Here is a 23713-nt window from a genome sequence, read left to right as displayed (position 1 = left end):
GCGATGTTTCTGGACAGGGTACGGTGATCTTAACTGGGAATGGATATGGAGGTGCTGGGACTAGAGGGGGGCTGTGGGTCTGAGAGTGTGGCAGGAGCTACTGTATTGTATAGGGAGGTGTGTCTGGGGAGGTGCCAGAGGCCTGAGAACTACGTACTGGGAGGGCGAGTATGGGTCCTTGCTATCAGAGATGCTGGGGTTATAAAGTACACGTGCGGGGGGGGGGGGGGGTACCAGGATTCTAACTGGGCTCCCGGTGCTTGGGGAGGTGTTGCAGCTTACACGGGTAGCTGTGTGGTGTTTGTATTTGGGGGTGTCTTGGCTATGTGCTTGTGAGACAGTTGGATATCAAGGAGGTGTTGGTGCCGGTGGTTGTGTGTAGAAGTGTGTGTCTGTAGGTATGTTTATCAGTTATTTGGAGTCGTTGAGGCTGTGAGCACATACGTGGGGCGCTTGTGTATTTCTGAGGCACTGAAGGAATTGCTGGGGAGCCGTATGGCGAGAGGAAGGGAATAGGCCTCTAGGAAGATGGAAGGCAGAATACTAGCCTTTGCTCAGAGGCCCACCTGGGGACTGCCCCCCTAGAAACCCTCTGCTGTGGGGTACCTGTACTGCGACCACACTGTTGAGACAGGCAGGTCCATCTGTCTCCACTTGTGCCCAGGCCCCAGGAGTAGAGCTCCCTTCTCTGTCCCTGGGGGGCAGCAATGAACCTCAGCCCACCCACCTGCCTTCAGATGGTCCAAGCAGAAGCTTCCACAAGGCTGCCTGGAGGGCGTCACTATGTCTGAAGAGGCACTGGCTGGGGATGGGGAGAACTACCCAGAAACAGTCCTTATGGAGGCTCCTTTGAAAACCACAGCCGCCAGGCAAGAAGAAGCAGGAGGACAAGGGCAGGCATGTCTGTCCTTGGGCTGTCTGTGTGGGTCAGCCCCCAGCTGCACGCTCCCTGGTAGCCCTTGTTTATGCTGATGGTCCCTATTCAGTCATCACCAAGGTCTTGAAACCACCCATCTAAAGCCAGGGCAACAGGCACTGGCACCTATACACACCTCCTAAGTTCAGACAGACACCCACACATTTCCATGTACAATGTGCACCACTGTACCCTTACACACTCAATCCCAGGCCCCTGAACCTGTACACATAGGCACACTGCATGTAGTTACTCAGCTCTGTGAAACCCAGTATAGCTACACACCCTCTTGTCAAGGCCACCTAAAGTCAAGGTTTCTTTCTTTTTTTCTTCTTCTGGTAATACTAGAGATTGAACCTGAGGTCTTGTGTGTATTTGGAAAATGCTTCATCACTGAGCTACAGTCCCAGTCCTCTTTACACACCCTTATCTCACACACATGTGTCCACATTGGTACCTGCCAAGCAGTTATCTCCATCTCTGTGTCTCTCTCACACACACATACACACACATCTCACCGGTGCGCAGTCTTTCTCACATACCCCACGACAGACTCACACATGTTCGTATACACACACGCCCTTACCACTTCTCAGGTAGCTTTTTCCCACTATCCAATCCTCCACAGCACCTTTGTGTCCAGGCCATTGCCTTGCCTTCCTTGGAGAGATCTCCCACTGGGTAGATCCTCTACCGGCTGGGTCAGAGTGGAGGCCCTCTCTGCTCAGGTATGACCCTCACTGTGTGTGTGTCAGAGTTTGAGTTTGTGACACTTCCGAGACCTCACAATAGGCCTGTGTGTCACCACCTGGATAGCTAAGGAGGCACAGGCATGTTATCTGTTACATGGTAAGAGACAGAGTGAATGTAAAGGCGAGGCACCAAGTCATAAAATGTGTATGTACAAGTGGGAGTCCAGGGGCACATTTACACAAAAGAGACATCCTCCAGCCAGTGGGAAGCACGGAGGGACCTTTCCTGAGAGCCAAGAAAGTCACACATTTCCATGCTGGAGTAGGGGGCAGGAGAGCCCTCTCGGCCATCCCCCTTCCAATAGAAGAGCAGAGAGGCAGAGAGGCTCTGCAAGGCTTTGCTCTCTCTCTCCCTCTCTCTCCCTCTCTCTCCCTGACCTCTTTTAGCAGCTGGAAACTGAGCCGGGGGAGGAAGGGATGGAGACTTGGCTGGCCGGCCGGGGGTTTGGGGAGGGACGAGGCAGAAAACACCTTCCAGATTCTCATCAAATTCCTGTTTGTGGTTTGTAGCCTCAGTCAGTCAGTCAGTCAGTCTCTCAGTGTCTCTCTCTCCTCTCCTCTCTCTCTCTTCCCCCTCCACCCGGGTTTCCCCTTTCTTTATCTCTTCCTCTTTCTCAGCGCTCCCCATCTTTCTCTTCGCTTACCCTATCTCTGTCTCTCCTCAGCCTTCCCATGTTTCTGACTCTTCTCTCTGCCAGCACCTCTGTCTGTCCGTCTCTCCTTGTCCCAGTCCATCTGTCCGTCTCTCTCGGTCTGTCTGTGCGTGGGTGTCTCTGTCCATCTGTTCTACCACCCGTCTGTGCTAGTCCTTCTAAAGGTACCCACTCGCTCTCTCAACCTCCTCTAGGTCAGCAAAGGCTTCTCCTGGCTCAGGAGGGGAGGGGGTCGAGACCTGCGGCTTCTGCCTTCAGTACCATCTGGGATGCCCTGGGAGTTGAGGCCAGCCAGCTGCAGAGACAGCCCCCCTCCCCTACGCTCCCAGGCCAAGGACCCCAGAGCAGAAACCAGAGTGAAAGCATGGCTGTATCCGCAGCTGAGTTCCTACATGGCTTAGCAGGGGCCTCACTTTACCCTCAAATCACAATTCTCCCCAAAGTCGGGCCCTGGTAGGAGAGGGCTCCTCAGTGCCCACCTTCCTTACATCCTAGCCAATGAGAGAGACACAGGGATCCTGGGAGAGGGAAAGGCTAGGCCTTGTGGGAAGGAGGGGCTGGGAGCCAGGGCTTCCTGTCAGCTGGGCAGGAGGGGCTCTTTCCCTCCTCCTTTCCAGCAGTCTCTGGGGACCCCTCCCAACTCCAGGCACTAGGGGTTATACCGGCAGTTCCTGTCAGCTCCATGGAGCCATTTCTACCTCCTGTCTACCCAAAGGGACATGGGGTGGAGGGAAATCACACCAGCATCTCCCCAGAAACAAGCAGAGGACAGTTTGGGCCATGTGTGGACCCTAGTCCAGTCTAGGCACTGGTCATCTTGAGAGGCACAAAGCAAATTATCCACCACTCACCACTGCCAAACCAGAGGCTACCCACCATATACACATGCATACACAGTGTCTTAGTGCCACCGCCCACTCACTTCGTCCCTACTGCAGTGGCACACACCCAGAGACCTGCTGCCTACCTTGCATTCCCAGCAGGCTCCAGCAGTGCCCCCAGCACCCAGCCATCATCTTAAGACCGCACCCCCACATTCTTCCAGGCAGTTGTGTTCACTCCCTCTCCCATAGCTCAGAGTTCAAGTCCCACACTTGACAGAGAAAATGAGGTGCAAGAGGAAGGGGATGGGAAGACGCGATCCCCCTCCTGAGACCCTGGGGTCAGATCAGCCACGAGGCTGATCAGAAGAAGAGATGCAGAAGGGTCACACTATGGCTCCTTCCTGACCCACCTCAGGCAAAGCCCATACTGGCTGCACCCCGCAGTGCCACTGGGCTGGGGCCAGGGGCTGGCTGCCTCCCTCTGCCGGCTCTCCTCGCCCCTGGCTGGGCTCTCTCCCTCTCCCCCTTCAGAGCAACCCTCCCGCCCTCTCCCTCCAAGCTCTCTGGCTCTCACATCCTCAGCTCTTGGAAGCCCTGACTCACTGTTTCCCCTCCCTCCCTCACTCCTGGCAGAAGTGCCTCCCCCTCCCCTGAGGGGGCTCTGGCCACAAGGGTGCCTGCTCGCTCTTCTCCCCAGGCTCCAGCCCCCCTCTGTGCCGAGGAGGCCCCCCCGCAGCTGATCTGGTTCTCCAGCTACAGCGACAAGACCCTGGGTTGCCACAGTATCTGTGACCCTGAGCAATTGGCTCCCCTCTCAAGATTGGATTCCTTCTGTCATCAAGTGGGAAGGGAAGAGATCCCAACGATCCCAACACGTGAGACAGACACCTTAGGGGTGCTAAGGTCTCCCACTTTTATAACATGGGTGTCTCCTAGCACAGGGTACTTGCCAACCTGTGGAGTGTTCTGCCGAGCCCAGGCCCCGCCCACACGTCCCAAGAACTTAGCTTGGTTCCCAGACACCTGAGAAGGACAGAGGAAAAGCTGCTCTGGCTGGAAGCATTAGGCAAGACCCCTGGAATCCCCCTCTCTCCCTCATCCTGTGGGATTCTTCCCACTTCTTTTTCCCACCTGTCTTTCCCACTTCCCAGAGACACTTGCGTTTATCTTTCCGCCAAAAAACAACCCCAGCGCTCAGTTATAGCGGCTAAGCCCTCGGTGCCTCCTTGAGCCTGGCTACACACAGACAGTGGGATGTGCCTAGGCCCTCTGAGGTTCCTGGAGCTCACCACTGAGCCCCGAGACCCTGGCATCCCTTGCCTGTTTTCTCTCTCACTCTCTTCTGTGGCTATGGCCTCTCTCTCCCTCTCTTCAGCAGCATGTGGCTGTCTGGGTCTCCTCCCCCACCCCACTCTCTCTCCCTGGGGGGGCCCATCTGCTGGCATTAGCAACAATATTACCACCCTTGCTTCAACTAGCCGTCCCCAGCTCCACCACACCTAGGCTTTGCCCCTTCTCTGTGTCCCAAGAGATCCCAGCCACCAGAGACAGAGCTTGGCCTCTTCCCATAATAGTGCATCTGCTTGACCTCACCCAGCCAGACCAGAAGGGCCAGGGCATCTGGTACACAGGCATGGCACCCCCCGGTCTTGGGAGTCTGGCAGAAAATATGGAGCTTGTTCAAGCTCACACACACACACACACACACACACACACACACACACTTGCACTTAAGCACAGGCACACAAGTAGACCTGGGGGTGAGCAGGACAAGGAGGGGAAATAAAACCCAAATCAAGGTTTGCTAGAAGGAAAGCCCTGTCCACCGGGGAACAGAGGCACGCTTCAGGCTGACATTCCTCTGGGGCTCTACCGGTGTACCCACCCCAACTGTCTTCTGCCAGGAACAGTCTACCCCAAAGTCACAATCAGGTGGAACCCCCACCCCTTAACATCTTTCTGAATCCAAATCTAACCTCCCTACTGTATACCTCTAATTAACTCAGCAAGCAAGAGACATCTTCCTGCCAATATCTAAGCACATGGTGGTGGCGGGGGGGGGGGTTGCCCCCCACCCCACCCCATCCCCAAAGGCCCCATCAGTTGGGCTGGGGAACATATAATAATATAATCCTGGAAGCCTCGCACACTAAAACTGAGAAACTCAACTGTTCACTCACATTACCTGGGGGTGTCAGGGGTGCTCTGACCCACAACCTTGGTCCAGACCCCCCCAGCCCAAAACCATAGTAAACAGCAAACTCTCTTTCTCTCTGACAACAGACCTCTCCAAGCCCAGCAGCTCTCTCCATCACTACCTCAGCCATAGATCACATTAAAAACTCACAGAGGGCAACTTAAACACATCACATTTGTTTCTCTCTATATTATTTCAAAAGTAACGGCATTAAAAATGGATTTTAGTACAGAAAATAAATATCAGCACGTGGGCCCGGAGCCCAGGCAGAGAAAAAAGCCCACCAGGGGAATGTCCCTGAGGATTTAGGCACAACTTAGGCACTGGCCAGGGAGGTGACTGAATGGTCAGACTGCACCCTGGGGATGCCTGGGGAGGGGGCAATGTCTGCCCGACCTGGGCACCTGCTCCAATGCCAGACCAAGTGGGAGATGAGTCATTGGTTTGGGTTGATGCCCATGGACTCCCAAAGCTCAAACCCTCACCAGTCACTGCCACCTCTGAAGGGTGGGAGCTCTGGGGCCAGAAGTTCATCAGTCTCTGGGGGTTACTCCAACTATTGACACGGGGAAATGAATTCAACTTACTATCCAGTTTGATTTCCCATTACTATAAAAATAAATAGACATCTGCTCAAAGGAAGGAGATGACAAGTGGCATGCATGTGCTACCTCGAGGGTCCCTCCACAGCTGACCACCACAACCGAGCCTGCCTGCTCCTCCTGTGCAGGGAGGGGGAGGTGGACAGGCTGGTAATCTTTCACTCACAGCCCTGGCTCACACAGCCATACACACCGGGCCACACTGAACAGGAACAAGTCAACAATAGAAACACCCCAAATGCTCCTGGCAGGACTCTGCCCAGGCCTGGGCTCATGCCCCTTCCCTGCCAGCGGCAACAGCAAGAGCGGACAGAATGTGGCCACCCTGACCCGGAGGCAAAGCTTGTCCTCACACCCTGAGCTCAGCCCAGGGAGCTGGGGCCAAGTCCCGCCTGACACCAACTGGTCCAGCGGGAAACGCCTGCCCAGCCAGACAGGCACAGGCCCCCCAAGGGTCCCTCCTTGTGCTCAGGGACCAGGCTGGTGCAGCCCAACCCTGCCTCCCAGGGTGACGCCTGGGCCCAAATTCAGCTGGCCCTGCCAGTCAGGCACTGGTGCAGAACCGAGGGCACCAGGCTCAGCCCCTCCCAGCCCAGCCCCAGGGCCCCCAAGCTGGGAGGGAGGGGAGACTCCCCACCCCTCCACATCTGGCCCTGGCCCCTAGGGTCTGCGGTAGAGAATTCCCGCCCCCGCTTCTCTCCCTCCTCCTGCTCTGTGCGATCTGTGCCCGCTGCCCGCCTCAGGGACAGCCCCAGCTCCCGCCTCCGGCCAGCAAGGCCCACATCCTTCCTCCCTCAGCTGGCCCCTTTGCCTGGCAGGAGGCTGGGGGGTCAGGCTGCTGGGGAACCCTCCCCCCAGCTCCCACCAGTCCTCATCCCCAGCCCCCAAACTCTGGGTAGCTGTCCCTTTTCCTGTAGAACAGGAAACAAGGTTATTTCCTAGTCTCAGAGCCAGCCCCCTGCCCCTCTGGCTCTGCCCGGGGACCCAGACCCAGCAGGGAAAGGCGCCCTCAGCCAGAAAGCGGAGATTCAGCAGCTCACCCCAGCTCCCGACCTAGGGGGCTGACAGCTGTCACTCAGCACCCCACCCCCTGGGGAAGAGGGGCCGATTCAATCAGAGCCCTAGAGGAAACGTATTGATAGGCGATTATTTATTTATTTATGCAAAAGTGAGCCGACTTTGTTCGCCAGGTAACCGGGCACGCGGCCCAACCCCTCTGGCCAGGCCGCCCCCAAATCCCTCCTCCGCCCCACACCCCCTCCGGGTCATTAGGTCCCCGCCCCTCAACTCCCTGAGCGCCAGCGGAACCTTGGGATTTGGGGGCTGGAGGGGAGGGGCTCCTCCCTCCGCAGTCTCCCCGTTTCCCAGCGCCTATCCTAAAATCCAGCCTTGTTCTCCGCTCCCACGGTCCCCCTACATCCCACCCCCCCACATTCTCAGCAAGCTGGAGAGCAAATTGCAGTTTTAAATCCAAAGGCGGAGGGAGGGGGAAGGAGGAGGGGGTGCGCGGCAGCGCTGGGCGCGCACCTCGCCCCCGAGCCGGGGGAGCCGCGGGGCGGCCAGGAAACCCGAGAACCCCCCCTCCCCGCCCCCCCTCCCCGTCCACCTCCCCCTCCCCCTTCCCGGCGCTGCCTGCCAGGCTTCGAGCCGAGCCCAGCCGAGCCGCGGGCCCCGGTGGAAACAAAGACCGATCGCACCGCGGGCACCGCAGCCACGGGGTCCGGCGGACCGGACTGGGGGCGCTGGGCACCCCCTCAGTGCGCTGCACAAAAGAGCCTGGCCGGCCGGTCCCCAGCGGCGTCTAGAGCTGGGCAGGAGGCGCTACTTACCGGAGTGCTGGGCTGCCGGCTCCGTGGGTCCGAGCCAGGCGAGGGGTTTTCGGGGGGCGTCTATCTTCCGCCAGCGGCAGCGACGCGGACGCCTGGCTGCTGGGAAGAGGAGTCGTAGAGGAGCCCTGAGCCGCCTGCCGTCGCTGACAGCATGGCTCGCGCCTCGGCTCACATTCTCCGCCGCTAACTCTGCTGGACACGGCCCCCCGCTCCCGCGGCGCCCCCCCCCACGATCACTCCTTCTCTATCTGCGCCCCACTCGCTCCCCCAGCCGCGCACACACTCTCACAGCCCTGGACACCCCCGCCCCCAACCCCCCCAATTGCAAACCTGGGAGGGAAGGCGCCCCGCGTAGTCCTCCTGCTCCTCCTCCGCCGCCCTCCTCCCTCCCGCTCTGTCTGTCTGTCTGTCTGTTTGTCTGCCTGTCTCTATTTCTCGCTCTCTCTGCCTTTCTCTGCTCTCCGAGCTGGGTGGGAAAAGGAAATGAGGACAGAAAGCAGACGCTGGCTTTGGGTGGTGGTAGCTGGATTCCCTCTCTCCCTCCCTCCTCCCTCCTCCCCTCCCTCCTCCTGCCTTCTGCTCTCTCCGCTGCGAGCGGGGCTGAGCGCAGCCTGGCGGGTGGCTCGCTCTGCCCGCCCGCCCGCCTGTCTGTCTGTCTGGTCTGCCTCGCTCGCTCCCTCCCTCCGTCTCTCGCCCTCGCCCTGCCTGCCTGCCTGCCTCTCTCCGTCTCCACCGCCGCCGCCGCTGCCTCTGCGAGCTCGCCTTACCTTCGCTGCTCACCATCCGGAACCCCAGGGGGGAGCGCGCGCAGGGCACGCCGGGACTTGTAGTCCCCGCTCGGCCGCTCCGCGCGCTGGGCGGGCGGGGCCGCTCCCGCTGCTCCGACGGCGCGGCCCGAAGCGGACCCTGTGCCTGAGTCTCCCTGGCCGGGATGAGTCTCGGTTGATCTAGGACTGCTGATCCTCCTCAAGGGTTAGGAACATTCCCAGCGTTCCGAGGCCCCTACCCCGGACTCTGGCTGCGCCGAGGTTGCGGGTGGTAGCGCAGGGGCGGGGTCTGAGAATGGAATGAGTGGAATAGGGCATCAGAGGATGAGCCAAGAGGGCTGCGACTTTCTGGGGTGTCCCAAACACGTTGAGAGGGGCCGTGGAGAGAAGAAAAAAACTGACACTCTCAATTTTGGGGACGTTTTTCCTATGAGAAGAGGCTTCTAGCGAGAAAGCCGCTCTGGAAACGCCAAAGCCTCCTCCGCACTTAGTGGCCCTTCCCCTCAAACTCAGCCCTGCATTTAATTCCTCCAGCGCCTACTTTTTGTAGTCGTCCAAGGGCGACAAGGGCGCAAAAATCCTGGACAACTCATAGATACCATGCCTCCTCCTGAATTTGAACAATTGTTTGTAAGCCGAATTCAACAGTTCTCCAGCTCCTGCTGCGGCGTGGGGGTTGGGTTCAGCACTTTCACCTACCTCCTCTTCAGGTCACATCTGTTCTCCAGCCCCTGGCTCAGGGCCCCCTGCCTTGTCTACCCCACAGATGGGAATGTGCGCCGCTGAGGAAGGCTTTGTTACTCCAGGGAGGTGGCTGGACAGCCCTAAAAGGAGAATTGCCGCGGCTGCCATTTAACTGAGCACCCGGGCACCACGGAGTCCTTGAGCATTGCAACAACCCTCGAAGACCTTATTTCAATCACAGATACAGGAGTTCTGAAGCCCAGGTGTCCCGATTAGAAAGGGGTGGCTCCAGGGTCTGGCTAAGTCCAAAGCTCACATACTTAACCCTTGGGCAATGACAGAGTGGCGATTCCCCATATCCCTCTTCCTGGCTGACCTTTCCGTGTGTCTGTGTACTTGGCACTTCAAGCGTTTGTTGAGGTTTGCAGGAGAAGCAGATGAATAACGCATGATCACTGCTTCGCTACATGTCTGCTGACTGGTCCTGAGCTGATCCCAACTTCATGGCTGTGACTGACATTCCTCTGCCCAGTGTCTGCTGGCTTAGTCTATCTTGTCCCATGCCCGAAGCTTCTCTGGCAATGTCCTTACGCTTGGTCCTCCTGTTTGTCATGTCGTCTTCAGTCTTTCAGGGTCATAGCTAGTCAACATGTATCGAAAATAGAGTGACAACATGCTAACCACAGCACATTCTCACCACTGTCCCGTACCCCCACTCCCCACAACCCCCTCCAATAGAAGAATTGGAATTTTCCCAGAAAACAAGTGAACGGTTCTAAAAAGTATGCCCACTGATGTGGCATCATGTGACCCACCGGGGAGACCTCTATCTAGGGGCAGCTTCTCTTACAGACAAAGTAACCCTGGGAATTGATTATGATCAGGTCAGCCATTAATAAAAGTGATAGGTACTTTAGAGGCCCTTTTGTAGTTCCAAATCCCAACTCTGAGGTTATCACAAATAGATGACATTTTTGGTGTCTTGCCATAGCTGACCCCCCACCCCCAACCCCCACCCGCCCCCTCACAGTGTAGACTTTCACACTGAAGAGAGTGAGAGAAACCCAGGTCCCCCAATCTTTAATTCCTCACACACCCTTACCACCCTGAGGTTCTACTACAGGATGTGAAGACCCTTACTGTCGGAGTTGGAGTTAAATTTAGGGAGAGGATGGGGTGGAGTACTACAGGAGGTAGAGAGCCCCGGGAAAGATGGGACTGACTGGAGTTCGGGAAAAGCCTGGAAGGAGGGAGAAAGAATGGTAGCCAGGTGGTGACAGGGCACAGAAGTTAGGTAGGGTATCCCAAGGATGTCCCTTGCACTTCAAGGGGCTGCGGGTGTCCGCTCTGAGGACGTGGTGGTAGCCCCAAAGGGTTGCGGATTACTGGGAACAAAGTGCATCAGAGTCTTCCTGGAATTTGGGGGCAGGTTTATTCATTTATTTTTTTAGTGGAGCTTCTCCAAAGTATGTTGGGGGTTCCCCCAAACAGCACACATGAAATATTCTGTGGGATGCTGCTGCCACCTAGTGTCCAGTCTACATATCTGCTGCGTCGGTAACTCAAGCTGAAAAGAACTGAGTCTCCCAATAGTCTCCATCTCTTCTCTTTCTGGGCTCAGCTTCCTCCAACCACTTTTGTTTCAGTGGAAGAAAACCTGGTCTATTCAGTCCCCAGGAAATATTTACTGAAAGTCCAGATAAACCTGTGGGGGCCTGAGGTTTTAGAGGCCCTGTAAACTGGGACCCAGGCACACCTGATCTTGCTGTTATTTGTTGTGTGTTCTTGTTCGAGCAAAATAGAGTCAGGTTGAGACTAACATAACGTATAGAAGCCAAAGTGATCTGCAAACCACACTGGGGATCGTGGTATATGTCTATAATCCCAGCACAAGAGAGGTGGATGCAGGAAGATCAGAAGTTCAAGGTCATCTTCAGCTATAGAGATATACAAAGCTGACCTGGACTACAAGAGACTCTCTCTTGGAAAAAAAAATGCTTTGAAAAATGGCAAGGTACAGGAGAGATTATCGAGTCATAAAAAGGATGCGATAATTGACAAATCCCTGGGATTCATGGAAAGGGGAGAAAAGGTGGTGCCCCGTCTCTGAGTACGGAGGTTCTGGGGCTTCTTCAGGGGAGGTCTGGATTCAAGAGAGCAATTCAGCTTAGTCCATACAAGAAGAAACTGAAAGCTAACAAGCTTTCCTGAACTTTCCTGAGCCGCTGAGCTGCAGATCCGAGAACAAGAGGCCCATTGGACGGGAGCCATTAGGTCCCTGCTTTACTCCTGCTTCGGATGGAGCAGCCAGAGCTGGGGCCCAGGAGATCAGGGAAGCAGGAAGCCCCCCTCACAGTGGAGATTCAGGCCCCCCCTCACCCCCCCCCGTTAGCCCTCCTTCTGCGCCCTGCCCCCCTCCCTCCCCTGTGCAAGCCCTCCTACATTCCTCCAGGCAACAGGAAACCCCAGCTGCAGCCCAGACTTCAAACAGCTCCTCCCTCTGGGGCAGGGGGTGTGGGAGGAGAGGCCAGAGGCCACAGGGCAAAGGTCAGCTTTGTTCCTGCCAGAGGTGGTGAGGGACCTGGAGGAGACAGAGGGGGCAGGGTTGGGCCCTGGCAGCTACACTGCATGCGTGTGAATTCCTGTGCCCACCAGGGTGGACAAGGTCCCGGCTCTCTCCCTGTGTCCAGGGGTAAAGGTGTGTGTCCTTGGTTTGCGTTGTTATCTCCCAGACTGTAGGGTCAGCATGTTGTTGTCCCTCTGTGAGCGCTTAGCCTGGGACGCCACTGATAAGTCTGTAGGTGTTATCAAGTCTATCGGTATGTCGGGTTCACGGGCCTGGTCAAGGCTCGGTGTCCTGTGAGTGTGACCTAGGGTGGTACTGTGTGTTCAAACTGGATATCCTCCTGTCAAATCCCTCCACACTGGTCACCAGGGTTTTCCTCTGAAAAGTGGAGGTGGCCTTGTTTACCCTCAGACTCAAAACTCTACGGTGGCTGAACATGCCTGTACACTCGGCGCTCCGGAGCCTGGAGGTGAATTTGAGGCTAACCTGGACTACCGAACCAGCCTGACCCTGTTTCAAAAGCAAAACAAAGGCCGGAGAGATAACTCAGTGTTTAAGAACACTGGCTGTTCTTCCAAAGGTCCTGAGTTCAATTCCCAGCAACCACATGACGGCTCACAACCACCTGTAATGGGATCTGATGCCCTCTTCTGGCACACAGGGATACCTGCAGAGCACTCATACATAAAATATAAATTAAAAAAAAAAAAAAAAGCAAAACAAAGCAGGGGACCGGAGGGATAGCTCACAGGTTTACAGCTGTTCTTTTAAGAACCAGAGTTCGATTCCCAGCACCCACCTCGGGCAGTCCACCACCATGTGTGCCTTGAGCTCCAGGGAACGGCATGCCTTTGGCAACGCAGACACTATGTGTGTGTGTATGTATACACACCCATTTGCACAATACACATATACACTTATATACATGATTAAAAAAAAAACCCCACAAAACTCTACTTTGCTTCCTGTTGCTCCAGGGTTAGAATCCCAGGCAAGTGTATGGTTGGCCAGACACTAGCTAACTCATCTTCATTTTTAGGCACTAACCCCCAGCAAAGCGAAGTCCCCTCCAGTCAACCCCACCTAATATAGGTAATGTACTTCCCGGCAGTTTTCATTTCCTGTCTCTGGGTTTACTTAATTCTGTCTCTTGCTTCTTTAAAAAAAGAAAAAAAATGTTTTTAAGTGGGGCATTTTGATACAGGGTTTCCAATAGCCCAGACTAGCCTGAAACTCACTGTGTAGCTAAGGATGATCTTGAATTCTCAATTCTCCTGCCTCCACCTCCCAAGGGATGAAATCATAGGCTTGCTGCAGCAGACTGCCCCTCTCTCGTCTCTTTCTTAATGAAACAAGGTCTCTCCTTATGTAGCTTCCGCTCACCTCAGATTCACAGTCCTCAAGGGTAAGAATGTATCACCATGCCTAGTCATCCCCCACCCACCCACCCTTTTTACTTGTATTTCAAACAATTTTATGAGTATGAGTGCTTGCCTGTTGTCTGTGCACCATGTACATGCCTGGTGCCCTGGAGGTCAGAAGAGGCCATTGAATCCCCTGGAACTGGAGTAACACATGCTTGTGAGCCACCCTGTGGGTGCGAGGAATCCAATCCCGGACCTCTGCAAGAGCAGCCAGTGCTCTGAACTGCTGCGCCATCTCTCCAGCCCAGTCCTTCATCTTTGGTGTTTGTTTTGTTGGTGGTTTTAGACAGTCTCACTATATAGCGAATGTAGTTCCAGGTTGGCCTGGAACTCTCTGAAAGCAGCTTGCCTCTGTCTCAGAGTGCTGACCTGATAGCGCTCCCTCTGGCTGGCTGGGTTTGTTTTCCTTCCCGTCTCCTCTGAAAAGTTCCTGCGGAAGCCTATGGTGGCGGCGCACACCTTTAATCCCAGCACTCCGGAGGCAGAGGCAGGTGGGTGTCTGTGGGTTTGAGGCCAGCCTGGTCTGCAGAGTGAGTTCTGGGACAGACCTACATTGCGAAAGCCTGTCTTGAAAAAAAGAAAAAGAAAAATTCCTGCCCAGTTGAGTTTGGATCCTTCCCTGTTCGCCAACACACCTTAGACTATCATTTTTCTCTATCTCTCCTCTGAATCCTGTTACCATTAAATTTTGTGTACCTTGAGAATGGGAATTGGAACCTGACACCCCACCATCCCACCCAGATTTTTTAAAGAAAAAAAAAGTTTTCATTTTTTGATGTAGTTCTCAGAGTTTCCACTAGGTGGGGGGCAAGCATCACTGCGGGGCCATCCTGGCCATGTGCATGGGGTGGGTGGGACAGAGGGAAGGGGGCTTCCTAACTGTACTGGGAAGCACCCACAGGAGTGGACAGGGGAGTCATCCAGCTCATGGGGGCTCAGGAAAGTCTCCTCTAATGTGCCCTGGACTCCCAGATGGTTTCTTGATTTCCTGCTTCTCCTGTTCTGACCGGCCATCCGTAATCTGCCAGCTTCATCTACATCCTCAACCATCTCGTTTGTAGTTGTTTGTGTTTGCCGGAATGAGCCTCCCTCTGCGTGCCTCTGGGCCTTTGCACAGGATCACCTCACTCTGTTATTTCATCTGGCCGATTTATTCCACATACTCCGAGAAATCTCCCCCGGCATCTACACTGGCCTTGCTGCTTCGTGTTGAAATTGTTTGCTGTCTTGCCTCCTGGACAAGACCAGCCTAATGGAGAGAACACTAAATGAATGCAAAATAGCCCAACAAGGTGGCAGATGCCTGTAATCTCAGCCCTTGAGAAGCAGCAACAGGGGGATTTTGAGTTAAAGGCCAGCCTGAATGACATAGACCATGTCCATCTCAAAACCAGCAACAACAAAGAACGAACTAAACCCATCAAAAACTACAAACAGCACAAAAATGGGTGTATAGAAAATTAACAGATGGCTGGGTTGGGGCTCTTGTTTATTTATTTATTTATTTATTATTTTTACTTATGTGTATATATGTACACCTGCACGAGTTAATGTTCACATGTGAGTGCAGGTGCCAGAGGACATTGAATCTCCTGAAACTGGAGCTCCAGGCAGCTGTGGGCCTCCAGATATGGGTGCTGGGTATTGAACCCGGGACCTCTGCAAGAGCAGCAAGCACTCTTAACCACTGAGCCGTGTCTCCAGTCCCAATAGAGGGCAATCGGCAGTGTGTGTGGCGACACTCTGGGTCCATAGCTACACCCATATCCTCCCTGGGTCAGTATTAGATTTTATCATGCAGCTCTATGAAAGGGATGTGATAGTGGGATGCACAAGTTCAAACCGGACTCCATCGTCTCCCTGTACGACCTTGGGTGAGGGTCAGAGCCTTTTTTTTTTTTTTTTTTTTTTGTAAATGCTTATAATCTCACATTGCTGCTGCAGAGCCTCATGGCAAGGATCAAATTAGACCGTGCAAGTGAAACACCCCGCATCAGTCAATTAGGTGCCCTCCCCCAGCGTGAACTTGGAAATAAAATTGCCCTCCTCAAGTCTTAAGCCAGTAAAATCCACACATCACGGAGGAGAAGAGCCAGGTGGGGGAGTGAATGAGGCGAGAGATGGTTTTGTAAACGACTGAAGAGTTTTGTGAACGGTGCAAGCTGCAATCAAGGTGACCCCCCTGTAATCTCGGGGAGGCAGGGCGAGAGGATGTGATTGAAATGGCGAGAGCAGTGGGCTAATCAATTGCATTGTGCTCTATCTGGAGGGAACAGAAGGCGGAACTAAAAAGGGGGTGCCGAGGAGGAGGTTCATCCAGCTGCTCTGGAGGGAATGATGGGGAACCTGGAGACACAGGGAAGCTCTGGTCTGCTGAAGAGCAGCAGGGGCCTGGCGAACTCCAGATGGTTCACCGCACTGCTGGGCCTTCACTGAAACCACACAGGCAGCAGGCAGAGCCCCAGGAGGCAGACAAGAATATCCTGGTTCCAGGAAAGGGTTGTGGGGGCTGAGACCAAGTCTCTGGCCCCAGATTTAGTGCTCAGATCCAAGGCTTGTGTGCTGGACACCTTCAAAATTTTGACTTAGGCAGGGCATGATGGTATATGCTTATGAGGAACCCGGCAACGTAGAGAAAGCCTATCTCCAAAGTGGGTGGGGATGTGGTTTGCTCACAGTGCCTCAGTTTATTAGAACAGCCTCCTGTTTTCGGAGGTTATGCGGGGTTGAAATGTCAGCATGCCCTTAGCAGGACACCTGGCATGGAGTTAACATTCTGTAAATGACAGTGACCAGCAGCTGACTTGTATTCAACATTTTACGTCGTAAGGGAATTAAAAACTTGCATAGAACCCCCTAGCCAGCAAGTGGGAGAGGCAGAGGTCACAACAGGAAGTACAGCTCCAGACCTGTGCTCTTAACTGTTTACGCCATGGCCAGAAGAAAGAAATGCTACCTTCTGGCTTGTACGTCGAGCTCCTGTGAATTCGGTTGATTAGGAGACTGTGGCCTCAAGAAGCCTTGGAACCTGAGAGTTTATCTGCAGAGCTAAGGCTACCATCCTGTGACAATGTCACCTGGATTCTCTCCATCATTTGATTCTATTCAACAACCCTCAACACAGACTTGGTCACAGGGAACTCTCAGTTAATGCCACCTTTCCTTTGGACCCCCAGCTTGGTGGGAGTTTCTAAGGAATCTTTCTGCCAATAGCTAGAGAACACACACACACACACACACACACACACACACACACACACACACACACACGATACATACACACCCTTTCGAAAGCCCAGTGGTAATAGTCTGGTGAAGAGGCCAAGGGCTTTGTATAAGATCGGCTCTGCCATGTGCAACAAGTGATCCAGGCACATCATGTAACCCCTGGGCCTCGGTTTTCTTATCCAGTGGAACTAATCATAGAAAACAGTCTCAGCGTTAGATTGCATTGGGGGAATCGAGGCAAAACACATCTGATGTTCAGCAGGCATGTTTGTTTGTTTGTTTGTTTGTTTGTTTGAGGCAGGGTCTCACTATGTATCCCTGACTGTCCTGGAACTCTCTGTGTAGACTAGGCTGGCCTCAAACATGGACATCTGCTTGCTTCTGCCTCCCAGGTGCTGGGACTAAGGTGTTTTTATGTGCCCAGGGTCCTGCTCAGTGAAGGGTCCATCAGAGTCAACTCTTAGCAATTGCCTAGTACAGCAATGGCTCCAACTCCTGGACTCTTTCCTCCTCTACCCCATTAGTAAGTCAGAGGGCCAGTCTGATTGCCTGATGAGAGAGGTGGGGATCCATAGTTCCTGCTCTCCTGGTTTCCAAATAGAGGCATTCAGCTGCCAGGTTCTCCGAGGAGGACTTAAGAGGTGGGGCCATTGTTTGCTATTGTACTTAGGAGGCAGAGGCAGGCAGATCTCTGAGTTCAAGGCCAGCCTGGTCTACAGAGCAAGCTCCAGGATAGCCAGGGCTACACAGTGAACCCTGTTTTTACTCCATTTGAATCCATTTACTCTATCTGAAACCTTGTCTCAAAAAAAAAAAAAAAAGATTGTTTATTATCCCTGATCCCAGCTAATAGGTCCAGTCACGATAATAAATAAAGATACTTTCAAAGGTCTCCCAAAGCTCCCTGGGGTGGGGAAGACAGTGAGGTCCCATGAGCTAGGTCTCTTCCCTCCTCCCATGCCCTGTTTTTGGAGAACCTGACAGCTACAGAGGGTCTGTTGTATTCTTCTCCATGCCTCTGCTGTGGGAAACCTAAGACTGTGGTGGTTTGAATATAACTGGCCGCCATAATCTCACAGGGAATGGCACTATTAGAAGGTGTGGCTTTGTTGGAGGAGATTTGTCATCGTGGGGGCAGGCTGTGAGGTTTCCTATGCTCAGGATACTGCCCAGTGTCTCAGTCAACTTCCTGTTGCCTGCAAGATATAGGACTCTCAGGTGCTACTCCAGCACCATATCTGCCTGTATGCCATCATTGTGATAACAGACTAAACCTCTGAAACTGTAAGCAAGCAACCCCAATTAAATGTTTTTATTTGTAAGAGTTGTGGTCATGATGTCTCTTCACAGCGATAAAAACTTCAACTGAGCTGGGCAGTGGTGGTGCATGCCTTTAATCCCAGCACTTGGGAGGCAGAGCCAGGTAGATCTCTGTGAGTTCGAGGCCAGTCTGGTCTACAGACCCATGACAGGCACCAAAACTACACAGAGAAACACTGTCTTGAAAAAACAAAAAAAAAGCCCAAAACCTAACTAAGACAATGTCCCAGTGTGCCTGTGATAAGCAGGAAATTGGCTGACATCAGGTAAGGAGTTAGCTGTACACAGATTCAAAGCCACATTCATCTACTTCTAATTGCCTGTTTTCTGTGTTTCTCAACTCATGGTAAACTGACCTGTGGATGATCAGTGGGACTTTGGGGTGTTTTGAAACTCCATGTACTGGGTACCTTGAACTTAGTAGGCAAGAGGGAACTCCTTACCACCTGCCCCCCAATAGCCAAATCTATCCTGTTTACCTCCTGTGGAGTACCATCCCTCCCCAAAGATGGCTCAGGAAATTTTCATGGCTCAAAGTTCACATCATCATTGTTCTGACTTACACATGAATAAACACATTACACAGAGAGGTGGTGAGCCTTCACAGCTCTCTCCCCCAGACCTGGGCCTGGACCAGAGCATCCAGTCTGCAGGAAGACAGTCAAGCAAAGATGTTCCCTGCCCTTGGAACCTGGAGAAATCCAAGAGATCCAAGAGCAGTAATTAAGTTCTTAGGGCCTGGACTGGAGCAGGCTGACAGGAGGTAGGAAAGCAGGAATAAGGGATAAGTGAAGGAAGGGAAATACAGTTTTATAAATAACTAGACAAAGTATGGGTGTTTTTAGGAGACAGAAGAAAGAGGCTAACAGCGTGGAAGAGCCTGGTGGGCCAGGAAAAATGGTGCCTGGGGTCAGAGTGTGTGAGAGATGAGTTCTGAGCATCCATTCACTTCATCTGTAAAAGGAGTGGGGTGCCCTAGATTTTTTGGGTGGGGCATAGGTAAGAAGGGAAGACAGATTGCTTGGGGTCGGAGAAGGTAAGAGATGAGCGCCTAGCCTCCATTTGCCCCATCTGTAAAATGGCTTCAGAGCATCTGGCCTTCTCAGCTTCCACAGGATTCCAAGTCTGGAGGCACTGGGACTAGAGAACCCTGGGGATTGGCAAGGGCAAGTAGATACTCCCAGAGGGTCACTGATGTCCAGCCAGGCTATGTCTGGTCTCCAGGCTGGTACTGTGGTTCTGTGGAGATAAAATAGTCTTCCAGGAAAGACTGCAGGTACTCAAAGGTGGGCCTCTCCTCCGGATCCAGACGCCAGGTCTGCTCCATGGCTTCATACAGGGACGCTGGGCAGCCTGGAGGGCACGGCATGTGGTAGCCATGCTCTACTTGTTCCAATACTTCCCGGTTGTTCATGCCTAAGAGGTGGAGCTCTGTCAGGCGGTGCAAGAGCAGGGGTGGAGAAGACCCTCCCCCGTGACCAGACCCTCAGCCCCCAGCTCACCTGGGTAAGGAACTCGGCCCTTGGTGATCAGTTCAGTGAGCAGAATCCCAAAGGACCACACATCCGACTTGACAGTGAATCTGCCGAAGAGGGCAGCCTCTGGGGCTGTCCACTTGATGGGGAACTTGGTCCCTGGAGAGGTCGGGGAAGAAGGCAAGGTTATCGGGGATGGTGGGGTGGGGATGGTGGGGTCTGTGAAAACTGCTAGATTAAGAGAATGAGGACTTTAGGATTAGGCATCTTGGGGACCCTGAGCATAGAATTCTCTGTGCACAGCAGAAAAGACCCACTGTCCACATAGTCAGCATCTACTGTGTGTCTAGTGCAGTGCTGGGCGCTTCCACGTGGGGTTACGCTTCTCGTGATGAGACATTAGAATGTCTGTAGCCTTTACTAAGTTCTGGGCCTGGTTTTGTTGGTCTTGGTTTGGGTTTTATGGTACCGGGAGCAAACTCAGCCTCACTTTCCCTAAGCACCAAGTTGTATCCACCCCACCCCACCCTCCAGGCCCCGTCCTGTTTTAGGCAATCTGCCTGCATTGTTAACACATTGAGCCCTCTGCCATAGACCTCGACTTACCAGGGAGGAAAAGAAGAGGCCCAACAAGTTCTTTGCCCAGCTTCACACAACCAACAAGTGTCTGGGAGCCACACGAGGCGTTCTGGCTACAGACCTGGCACTATTATACTCTATTGTCTTCTGTTTAAGACTTTTAGAAGGGCCTGGGACTTAGTCAGCAGCTGGTAAATACTTAGTGATTTACTGTTGTCTAAGTATTTTCATTTGATCGGAAATGGCAAACCACAGAAGTTAGGGAACTCAAGACGCGTGGTAGCAAATGCTTGAAACTCAGAATCACATCTAATTTACATCAGGATGGGGGTGTCTGGGATCATCAGGGGCGGGGAAGGGTTTCTGACTAAGTGGGGTACATGGCATTTGATCTCTAGGGAGGCAGGGTGAGGCTGGTCACCTTGGCGGGGGTTGTATTCATTATCCTCTATGAGGCGAGCCAGCCCGAAGTCCGCGATCTTGCAAACTAACTGCTCCCCAACCAGGATGTTGGCGGCTCTCAGGTCTCGGTGGATGTAGTTCATGCGCTCCATGTAGGCCATGCCCTCAGCTACCTAGGAGGGGGAGGGAAGTGAGAGGCAGGAGCAACAGGGACTCGCCACACCACGACTGGACCTGAGGGGCGTGTAGGAGTCTTGACGGAACCCTTCCCCCAACCGCCCCAGCCCAGGGCACATGGGGAGACTCAACAGCATCCTCCGGCCTCAGGCCTCATAAGGCGGCTGAGGTGCCTTGAGGTGCCGTAGTTTTAGGTGTGTGAAGGCACATGGGGTTTCTGAGAGGATAATTGGCTAATTATCTGCGAGATGAAGCCTGATGGCCTAGTTTACCTGGGCGGCCATGTCCACTAGATGGGGCAGCCTCAAGTTCTGGCCTCCTCGATCCTTTAGAAAATCCAGCAAGCTACCTAGGGAGAAGCAGCCAGAAATCAGCAGCAGGTCCCTGCTCCCAACGCGCCTTCTCTCCTTTGGCTTGCCCCTGTCCTGCTAATCTAGCCCCACTCCTTACTGCTTTCTCACCTCCATCAACCCTCTGGTTCTGTCTCCTCCTCCGAATCCCTGGACACGCCCCATTTAGACTCCTCCCCAGGTCCTCCCTTATCCCAGATCCTGCTCTGGTTTGTTCACGTGGATCCCGTCAGTCAGTGGGCGAACCTTCAAGCAAGAGAAGACTCCCCTGTCACAGGCCCCGCCTCCTGACCTGGCCTTATCCCCACGTTAGCCCCCAGGAGGATTTGTGCGTCCCAGACTTTTTTTTTTTTTTTGGTTTTTTCAAGACAGGGTTTCTCTGTGTAGCTTTGCGCCTTTCCTGGAACTCACTTGGTAGTCCAGGCTGGCCTTGAACTCACAGAGATCCGCCTGGCTTAGCCTCCCAAGTGCTGGGATTAAAGGCATGCGCCACCACCGCCCGGCGCTCGTCCCAGACTCTTGATGGAAATAATACCTAACTGTTTCTAGTACCTTCACAGGTGGTGGCCCGGGCCCCATCCACCCACGCCTCCTACTCAGCTACTCACCGTGGCACATAAACTCTGTCACAATATAAATGGGTTCCTCCGACACCACCGCGTACAGCTGCACCAGCTTGTCATGCCTCAGCAGCTTCATGATCTGGGCCTCCTCCAGGAAGGCCTTAGGAGACATGGTGCCCGGCTTCAGGGTCTTCACGGCCACCTTTGTGTTGCAGTTCCACGTGCCTGCTCAGCGGCCGCATTTCGTCAAGCCTGGCTCTCTGCCAGCCCTGCCCCTTGTCCCAGCCCCCACCCCCCCCCCCCACCCCACCCCCCCCCACCCCCCACCCCCCCCCCCCCACCCCCCGGCTCCTGAGACCTTCCTACCCAGCCACACATCTCCAAAGCAGCCGGTGCCCAGCCTTCGTTCAAGCGTTATGGAGCTACGGTCGATCTCCCAGGCATCCTTGGCCAGGCCCAGCGTCTGGGGCTTCATGGTGGTACAGGGTGCCGTCAGCAAGTAGCACAGACCGTCATTCACTTCTGGAAGAAGGGCAGAGGGAAGGGGTCGCAGATGGAGGCTAGGATACTCACCCCGAAATCCTAACACAACCCAGCATCAGACCTCAAGCGTAGCTATAAATAACCAGGCCCTAGTGGAACGTGGTGGTTCATGCCTGTAATTCCAGCACTCAGTAGGTTGAGGAAAGGAGGATTGTAATGAGTTTGGTGTCAGTCTAGGCTACAGTGTTAAAAAAAAAAATCCAAAGAAACAAAAGTAGTTCACAAGGCAGGATTTAAAAAACAACAAAAAAAAATGTTTTTAAAGTAAAGTTTCATAGTTTAGGTCACATCGGGAGAGAAGGTAATTCAGGCCTCTGAGTGGGCAATCTTGTTGGCACCTAAAGAAGAGGATGGCACACAGGAGAGATGATCCCTGTGGGAACTTCATGGCTATTCCTAGTAGGTGGCCTCTGGCAAGGCCTTCAGGGATAAGAACTGGTTCTGACAGGGGAAGATGGAGGTAAGATTCTGAGGCAAAACTGTGGACATGCAGCCCCCTCCTGCCATGGACCTTTCCCTGGGACAAACCAGTCACAGAAACAGGCAGTGATGCTGCCTGGGCTCCAGACGTGGGTTTTAGACCTGGGCTGAGCACCATTGCTGAATCCCACAACCAGGCCTCCATCTGGTCAGGTCCACGCTGCCTCCTGGTCAGTTCAGAATCACTGGCTTCTGCTTGTCTGTGCTGTCGCTGATTCCATGTGGCCACGGCAGACCAGGGGGCCTCCTTCTGCCTTGTCCCTGGCATCCAAGTAGCACCCAACAACCAGAGGTTCCCCTCAAAGTTCAGACCAGCTTCTTCAGCCCGCTGCTTAGCGCAGCAGTTCTCAACCTGTGGGTCGCAACCCCCTGGGGGGAGGGGTTGAATGGCCCTTCCACAGGAGCTGTGCATCAGACGTTTACATTACGACTCACAACAGTAGCCAAGTGACAGTCATGAAGTAGCCACGGAAATAATTGTATGGCTGGGGGTCACCACAACATGAGGACCTGTATTAAAGGGTCCCAGCGTTAGGAAGGCTGAGAACCACTGGCTTAGAGCCTGTGACGGTGACTGCCTAGTAAATACAACAGGGCCAGCGAGGGAGCTCAGCAGGTAAAGGTGTCTGCCAGCAAGCCCGTCACCCAGGCTTGATCTCTGAGACCATATTTATGGTGGAAGGAAAGAACTGACTTCCTCAAGTTGTCCTCTGACTTCGGGGGGGGGGGGCCGACAACCAAGTCCCCACCAAGTTTCCATGGACTGGAGCCAACAAGACGGCTCCTCAGACGAGGGTCTGCAGCCAAACCTGACGACCTGAGTTTCATCCCCAGGACCCACTTGGTTGAAGGAGAGAACCAAGTTCCATGAGTTGTCCTGTGCCCCCCACACCCACTCTCTGGCATGCATGCATTCACGAACCCCTCCCCCACAAATAAGTTGTTTAGTTTTTTTTTTTGTTTTTTTTTTTTTTTTAAATTCCCACTGGCTTAGGTCTAGAAGCAAGGAACTGGCCCTATTGGTCCTTCGTCACCGCCGCTTGGGGCCTCAGTTTCCTCAGAATGCACACAGAGCACGATCCTGGCCTGGAGACCGTGCACACTGGGCCCAGCCAGTACTGCTTTGGGAGAGCATTTCCTTCTCTAGGCGGCCGTCTCTCCATCGTGACAACGCTTGGTCACGTTGAGCACCTCACCCATGTAGTGCCGCACCAGGTCCTGCACGGATTCGAACTGGGCCCGCGTGGTGATGTAGTAGCCACCTGTGTCCAGCTTTCGGATCTTATAATGCTTTACGTGATCGCCTCTGTTCTGGTCCCAGTCACGGATGGACAGGGAGTAGGCACCTGTGTGGGAAGCGTCACTTAGTCCTCGGACTAAGA

The 23713-nt window shown here is 53.9% G+C and overlaps 3 protein-coding genes across 10 annotated transcripts in view; 1 reads left to right on the top strand and 2 right to left on the bottom strand.

Moving 5' to 3' along the window:
- Ahdc1 (AT-hook DNA binding motif containing 1) overlaps nucleotides 1-8558 on the bottom strand; it is a 66697-nt gene extending 58139 nt beyond the window's left edge. Inside the window, exons 1-2 of the mRNA XM_028888119.2 lie at nucleotides 8541-8558; nucleotides 7774-7872 (exon numbers count right to left, since the gene is read on the bottom strand). The gene's annotated coding sequence lies outside the window, so the exon portion shown is untranslated. The remainder of the gene's footprint in view (nucleotides 1-7773; nucleotides 7873-8540) is intronic.
- The window catches only part of Sytl1 (synaptotagmin like 1), a 268723-nt gene that overhangs the window by 234366 nt on the left and 10644 nt on the right, over nucleotides 1-23713 (top strand). The gene's annotated exons all lie outside the window — the stretch shown is intronic.
- Fgr (FGR proto-oncogene, Src family tyrosine kinase) overlaps nucleotides 18284-23713 on the bottom strand; it is a 39900-nt gene continuing 34470 nt past the window's right edge. For all 6 annotated transcript variants that reach the window (XM_037203029.1, XM_037203030.1, XM_037203027.1 and 3 more), the window contains 7 exons: nucleotides 23528-23677; nucleotides 21675-21830; nucleotides 21354-21533; nucleotides 20668-20744; nucleotides 20238-20391; nucleotides 19265-19396; nucleotides 18284-19178 (listed from right to left, as the gene is read on the bottom strand). In XM_037203029.1, coding sequence (XP_037058924.1) covers nucleotides 18970-19178; nucleotides 19265-19396; nucleotides 20238-20391; nucleotides 20668-20744; nucleotides 21354-21533; nucleotides 21675-21830; nucleotides 23528-23677 — 1058 coding nt within the window. In that variant the 3' untranslated portion in view covers nucleotides 18284-18969. The remainder of the gene's footprint in view (nucleotides 19179-19264; nucleotides 19397-20237; nucleotides 20392-20667; nucleotides 20745-21353; nucleotides 21534-21674; nucleotides 21831-23527; nucleotides 23678-23713) is intronic.

This window comes from Peromyscus leucopus, chromosome 2 (assembly GCF_004664715.2).
Source record: "Peromyscus leucopus breed LL Stock chromosome 2, UCI_PerLeu_2.1, whole genome shotgun sequence".
Lineage (NCBI taxonomy): Eukaryota > Metazoa > Chordata > Mammalia > Rodentia > Cricetidae > Peromyscus > Peromyscus leucopus.
Note: the sequence above shows the minus strand (reverse complement) of the source record. Positions and strands in the feature narration are given on the sequence as shown.